The 7461-nt window shown below is 39.1% G+C and overlaps 1 protein-coding gene across 2 annotated transcripts in view; it reads right to left on the reverse strand.

Moving 5' to 3' along the window:
* Positions 1 to 6606, reverse strand: part of SETD2 (SET domain containing 2, histone lysine methyltransferase) — a 90993-nt gene extending 84387 nt beyond the window's left edge. The window contains exons 1-2 of one of the 2 annotated variants that reach the window (XM_077777317.1): positions 6585 to 6606; positions 438 to 4804 (exon numbers count right to left, since the gene is read on the reverse strand). In XM_077777317.1, coding sequence (XP_077633443.1) covers positions 438 to 4759 — 4322 coding nt within the window. In that variant the 5' untranslated portion in view covers positions 4760 to 4804; positions 6585 to 6606. The remainder of the gene's footprint in view (positions 1 to 437; positions 4805 to 6584) is intronic. The other variant, XM_077777316.1, reaches the window with a different exon arrangement.
* Between the last annotated feature and the right edge of the window lie 855 nt (positions 6607 to 7461).

Genomic DNA, 7461 nt, shown 5'->3' on the forward strand with positions numbered 1-7461 from the left:
ATGTGGTTCCATCTTTATAAAGTACCTTTCAAAGATACTTCATTATGGACATTTTTGAAAAGGAAAAAAATCCAGCATAACTACTTTTTTCATCTCTAAGAGGAGACTGTTTTGCTGAGACATTGTTTTGTGTTTCACACATAAAAGGAACTTGAGAAAAATAAGACTGGCCTAAATCATACTTTCAGAACCAAAGCAATAATGAGACCAAAAAAAAAAGTTTTTTTTAAGACATCCCGTTCCTGTGGGGGGTGGAGGAAGGGACACTGAGGGAAGGACTCTAACTAGGTAAATAGGCTTTTTAGATTTTTTAACTTATATCCTATTACACAACTATATTTCATACAGTTGACCTCAATATGTTCTAAACTGGTGAAAGCTAATTTTTTCAACAAAGACGTTAAAAATTTTGTTGGACAGGTATTAATTAAGCTTACCTTTCTGTTAAATAAACATTTTCTTCAATCAGATCAAAGTAACAGGGCATCTTCCCTTGCTTGGCACATTCTTTCCATCGCTGTGGGTCCCTGAAATCCTCCATGACACAGGAAGGCCCAACCAGTGCTGAGCCTGAGGGTACTGCTGTTTCTCCCTGCTCTACTGCCACTCGAACTTTCTTTCTGTCCTGAAGTTCGCCATCACTTTCAGAATCACTCTCCAATTCCGGTCTCCTTTTTTTAGGAGGTCCTCTATCTTTCATATCATTTTTTTCTAAGTTTTTTGAAAGATCTTTCTTTTCATTTACAGCTAAAGAGTCCTTAATGGAATTGCTGCTTATTTCAGGTGCTTGCACGGACCCCTTGTCCTTCTGAATGGATAGAAAAAATTTATTGGACTGGCTTGAAAAGTGAGATCCTCCACGTTGATCCCAATTTTCCTCCTCTTCACGGTCGTCTGTCAAGGAATCTGGTACCTGCCCTTGAATTCGATCATACACAACCCCAGTTCCAGGAGGTCTACCTGCTGATCTTGGATCCCAGTAGCCATTGCCTTGCCAGTAGTTACGTGTCCCACCATAATGTTCTGCACTTTGCTGATACTTGTGTCCACCACAGGCTCCATAGCTGCTGTCAGGTTGCTGATATGTGGTAGTTGGCTTTTCTTGTTGAGAGAATTCCCACCCTAGGTTTCTGAGCTCCTCTGAGGAGCGGAAGCCATCCACTCGGGAGATCTCACAAGAGGAAGAAAAATTCAACTCTGTTTTTCCTAGTCTACTATCTGGCCTGTTAGGGAAAATGGTTTGTTGCCGAGACTTATTCGGGACATCTTCAAAATCATCAGAAGAATAAACTGGCAGCTCTTCTTGCTGCCTAGAAGGTATTTTGGCTTTTGCTGTTTCCTCAGAATTTGGATGACCTAGAAAGTCAGATTTCACTTCTGTATGACTTGTACTATCAACCCCATCACTCTGAGGATGAACAATTTCAGACAGGTGGTTATCTATCTGTTTTCTGCTGGGCTGTATAAAAGAAATGTCCGGATTCTTCTCTGTTCCTTTATGGTGAAAGAACTTGTCAGTCTGAGAACAGGGTTTACTTGCTACACTCTCAAACTTTTCCTCATATGAATGTCTCCTTGACTCCAATCTCTCATCTTCCCAGTGATCAGAATAGTGTCTATAACTTTGACTGCTCCGAGAAGAACATGGACTGGTTTCTTCCGTGGGCAAAGTAGAATTCTTTGGCACGACCACAACAGACTGAAGACGGTTTCTTGGAATACTGCTATCATCAGAATCTGTATCTTCGGAGTCACTTTCATCACTTGAACTTTCAGAAGAACCAGAATAATCTTCGTGGACAGTGGATACAATCTCTGAGGTATGACCACTACTGTCACATTTTAAGGCATATGTTATGCTGTCACTGTCCTCCATAGTTAAATTCAAGTCACAAGAAGAAAATACAACTTCTGAGTCATCAGAAGTATGAGCATGTCCTCTTCTTCCTTCTTCATCTAAAGAGATTTCTGACCTTCCTCTTCTATCAGGCAATATGGAATTCCCTTCCTCTTGAGCCTCTTGTGCACATTTCCCAGACAGCCCATTATTATGCCTGTTTTCCCAAGCAGCAAATCCCCTTCCTGAATCAGGAAGGCCGCTACCTACTTCTACAATGGTTTCTTTCTCTGCATGCTTTAAAAACTCTGTGCTTTTACTCTTCAGTACGGCATCCAAAACTGGAGATGTGTTCTCTCCACATTGTAAGAGATTTAAACTGTCCACTTTTACTCCGGGTGGAAGACTCTGAAGAGATGAAGCAATGCCTGAACTCTCTATGGGTTGATATATATCATCAAAATGATTCACGGAAGCTGAACTGGTGCTACCAACACTCTGCTTATATTCTTCACATGCAAATTTTGAGTGCTGATCTGTCAGATTTCTGTTATCACATATAACTGGTTTTGATTTCAAATGCACATTCATAAAGCTATTTGAAGAAATCTTCGTAGCCGAAGGTTCAATCTTTTCAGCTTCAGAATGATGCAAAGAAGGGTTGTTGTCATTTGAAGTACAGTATAGATCTGAATCTTTGGTTTTACAGCAAGAAACTGTCATATCAACTGGTTCTTTAATTACAGTTTTGGAATAATCTATAGTCATAACTGGCAAAGACATGAGTTTATCTTGGTGTGGCGACACTGGAGGTTCTGTTTCTCTAAATGGGCTTCCTGACTTACTATGCACCATGCACGTATCGTCCAAGTCTTTCTCTTTACATCTATTAATATTCTGAAATCCATTTGATGAAAGCATGCATGCTTTGACCAAAGGGGATACCTCCGAGCCGGTCACACTATCATCAGAAGACATCAAAATAGTGTCAGCTTTAGAAGTGCAAAATGTTGCCAAATCAGATTCTGCCCCAGGAGATCCATTTACATTTAATTCTATGGGACAATAACTTCTTAATTGATCATTCTTCACTTTAGATAAAGAGTCTAATTCCTTAATACTATCATGGCTATCACGTCCTATAAATTCAGATTTAAAAATAAGTGATTCATCTAGCTTTTTAAAAGTAGGTGAATCATTTAACCGATTTGATGGCGATGGAGATCCAGTCTTTTCTCTTTCAGGAATTTTACTAGTCATTCTTAATTCACTACCTTTTGAACAAGGAGACTGTAAATTAAAAGAATGAGACGATCTGATTTCCTCATTTAATTCTGTACAACAGAAAGAATTCTTAAATTTATCTGACTTGGATACAGACTTTGAAAGGGCAGATTTGTAACGAGAAGCACTGTTATCATGCTTGGAATAGGATGAGCCTCGTCGGAATCCCAATTCATTAGGGGGAGAACATCTTTTCATTGCTTCATTTTCTGAAGTCCTTTTGGATTCTCTTTCTACTTTTGAAGAATACTTTCCTCTTTTCTCCATCTCTAAGTAAGAGGACTCAGTTTTGCAGTCCCGATCAGATTTAGAATAGGATGATGATGTTCTTAGGTCTCTGTAAGAGAAAGAATGGGATGAAGTGCGCCTTGAGTAGGTCTTCTTATACTCCTCTTCTGAGTCTGAACTCTCCCGAGCTCTGTTATCTGTATATGGCCGAGAATAGCGAGCTCTCTCTCGATAAGGGGAGCTCCGATGGTAGCGACGATCAGAGTCATAATAATGGGATCTTTCTGACCGGGAATAGGATAAACTAGTTCTAGAGCCTCGGTCAGATCTTGAACGAGATCTGCTCCGCCTTCGCTCTCTCTCTGATCTACATCGAGAAGATATATATCGAGTATCTCTTTCAAGTTTTGAGTAGCTAAAGTATTTATCATCTCTCTCTGTTTTAGATCGTGAAGATTTCCCTAAATCCTCACTTTTTAAAGGTGCTAAGCTCTTCTTTGAATCTCTTTCCTTTTCAATGCTTGCTGAAAATTTTAAATCATGTGATCTTTGACTTGAGGAAGTCCGCACAGAATCTTCATCAGATTCTGAAGCAAGAAAGGTGCCTTCAGATTGTGAGGATTTCTTCTTAGAACCTGTTTTTTTAGAGCCCAGATTACTCTTATTAGAACTATCTGGAATTTCTTCTTCCTTCCCAATATGGGAATCTTCTTTCTGTGAGGGAACATCTGCTTGCTCATTCAAATTCCGAGTTATGTATTCTTCTGAACTATTAGATACAGTGTCCTGCTTAGTGTCCACTTCTGAAGATTCTGGTACAGTCGTAACTGGTGGTTCCTTCAGTGTTCTAACTGCTACATCTACTGGTGCTGTCATGAGAACTGGGATTGGTGTGTGTGGCAAGGCCACTGGCTCTGTTACTGGTGCTGGTGGTGAGGGCGCTGCGGCCTGGGGAGGTGGAGGTGGTGGAGGTGGAGATGAGGGTGGCGAATCTACAGTTGTTGATTCTGCTATGACTGCTGGTAATGGTACAACAGGAGGAGGCGGAGACACCACTGCTGTGGCTGTGGTCAGCAGTGGCCTGGATGTCACATGAAGCAGATGTTTCTTAAAATGAATTTTTCCCAATTCTACCCTTGATTTTGGTGGGGAAGATTCTTCTGTAGTAGATAAGGTATCTCCAATGTCCATTTTAATTTTAGGAGTCAAGTCTACTTGAAGAGGTCCAGCTGGGGAGTTTGGAGTATCATTTTGTTTTTCATTTCCAAGTGCAGTCAGAAACCTGTTCTGCAAAGTTTTCTTTGTAAGGCTGAAGCTGAAAGAGACCTTCTGTCGTCCCTGTTCCTCCAAATTAACTTTTGTCTTGGTGCCTTTAGGTAAAAATCGACTAGAAGCAACACCTTTGAACATTGGTCCTTTGAAGAAACCTGTTTTCTGCACATTTTCAATCTTTGCCTATAAATGAACAAAACAAGCAGTTACTACAACAATAAAGTTATTTTCAAATGGCTAGCATTACAATTTAAAATGTCAGGAAAATGAAAAAGTCCTTTTTAAGAATAGTATTAATTTCACTAAGCTAGATAAGCACTTCTTTATTATAGAACATTTCAAACATACTCAAAAGTACAGAGAATAGTATAATAAACCACTAAGTACCCACCACAAGTTTCAACAATTATCTGTATTTTTCTATTCTTGTCTCTTACATAAAGAATTTATCTATTTTTATATAATTTTCCAGGCAGAATTTTTAACGAGAATAAAAAAATAATCCAACATGTACTTCAATATAGAACACAAAAAGATATGTAGATAGAGAGCAATAACTAACATCTCGGTGTGGAAAATAGTTTGTTCCTGTGTTCTATCTAGAAGGAACATCAGAAGTCATTATAGTGGTCTCCTGGCATCCCAAAGAATCACTTAGGGGCTTCATAAAATACAGATCTGCAACAAAACTCCAGGGAATAGTGATTCACTAGATCTAAGGCAAGAAATTGTGTTTTGTTTGGGTTTTTGGAAAACAAGCACGTGAGGCAATTCTGATGGACCTTCCAGATCTGAAAAACCACTAGTCTAGAGCAGACTCCCATCTCATTTTATAGATGAAGTAGGCAATGAGGCCCAGACCTTTCTGCTTTCCTGTAAATTACTCTGCCCTGGCACAATACCAGTGTCTCTGCCTGGGCCTCACACACTCAGGCCATGCTGATTTATCATCCAACCCTACTCTAGAAGCAACAACTACAAAGTATGTGTCTAAGAAGACTTTTCCCTCCACCATTTGCCAAACCACCAAAGGAAATGGTAGGCTTTAGAAGTTAAAGGCAAAACCTAGGTGGTAGAAAGAACATCAGAAAAATCTATAGGAACAAACTCAAGCCTAAATTAAAGATGGCACACTGGCCATCCGCAATATTTTTCTAATTGATGTTCTTTAATCAACTCTGGCTATTTAATAGTTTTCTCTTTCAATATGGTAAAGTCTGAAGTTTCAACATTATACACTAATCCTTCAAGTGAGAAAGAAAATGTTCTCTCATGCATTATCATAAAGCGGTGGTCTTCAAGTATTTTTAAGAAACAGAATGAATTTGTCAAATGAAATCTTACATGGTAGCTCAATACATAAAAACAGGTAAATGCTGTCTCCAGAGCTCCCAGCTTCTTCTACCTTTCCTAAAGCTTTTGAAGCTCCAAAGTTTAAAAACCATTTCCTTGAGATATACAACATTCCTCCTTGGAATGGCGTTATTATAAATCTAAAAATTTAGCAAAAACTATTTATTCATTTCACATTCAAATTGACAGCTAGAGGGGCGCCTGGGTGGCTCAGTTGGTTGAGCGTCCGACTTCGGCTCAGGTCTTGATCTCATAGTTTGTGTGTTCGAGCCCCGCATCGGGCTCTGTGCTGACAGCTAGCTCAGAGCCTGGAGCCTGTCTTCGGATTTTTTGTCTCCCTCTCTCTCTGATCCTCCCCTGCTCATGCTGCCTCTCTTTCACTCTCTCAGAAATAAATAAAACATTAAAAAAAAAACAACAACCCAAAATGACAGCTAGAGGCACCTGGCTGGCTCAGTCAGTTGGTGAAGCATGCAACACTTGGTCCTGGAGTTGTTGAGTTTGAGCCTCAAGCTGGGGGTTGAAAGTACTTAAAAATAAAACCTCAAAAAAATAGCTAAATTCTGAGTTATTCCAATAATCACTGAATAACTAGTTAAATTATACTTACCTCATTTTCTTCTTCTCTATTGCCATCCAACCAAGAGAGCATGCAAAAAAAAACAAAAAAAATCATAAATACTAAAACCAACTAAATCAAAGTTTTTATTAAAATCGAGGATACCTACAACCTATAGGTATTCGACATGGGCTGTTCATTCCTTCAAAGTTTCAATTACATTTGAAACATCAGATATTTATTGAAGATAGTACCATGCACTGTGAAATAGAAGGTGAACAAAGCAGGGTCCCTGCCCTTAAAAAGCTTAATGTCCTGTAAATACAAAATACAATTTTGTTACAAACTAATTCCAACACAATGAAATAAAAAGATAGAAATACACACAGAGTCAACAGCAAAGAGGGAGAGCAAGCAGTTTATTAATTCAGTTTAGTAGAAGAATAGGAGGTAAAAAAAAAAACTTTCCTAAAAGAAGAGTAGTTTCTGAAGAATGTATTTGTAGGGAGATCCTAGGAAGAGGAAGATTCCCCACAAAGACAAAGAGATTAGAACATAGAACAACATGTGCAAGAAAACTATAAACAGTTCAGTATTACCAGAGTATAAAGCGTAAGACAGGAAGTAGCCAAGATGGGGGACAGTAGCCAAGTCCACAGCCAGGTTTCTCATGAGGAAAAACTATTTCATCTTACAGATTAGGGGCTCTCAATCCTTTGTGGTGTCCATTCAACAGTCCCTTTGCTGAATACAAGGCATACACTCTGCTCCACATCACAGCATGTGACTCTCTGAGCTCACAGTTATGTTCTAAAAAAGGTAACCACACTATGTCCTGAATCTGAAGAATCAAAAGCCAAAAGTCGGGTGTATACCAGTGTGCCAAAGCATACTGGGGAAAAGGAAACTACAAAGGGTTTTAGATTAT

Source organism: Crocuta crocuta, unplaced genomic scaffold (genome assembly GCF_008692635.1).
Source record: "Crocuta crocuta isolate KB4526 unplaced genomic scaffold, BGI_CrCroc_1.0 scaffold77, whole genome shotgun sequence".
NCBI lineage: Eukaryota > Metazoa > Chordata > Mammalia > Carnivora > Hyaenidae > Crocuta > Crocuta crocuta.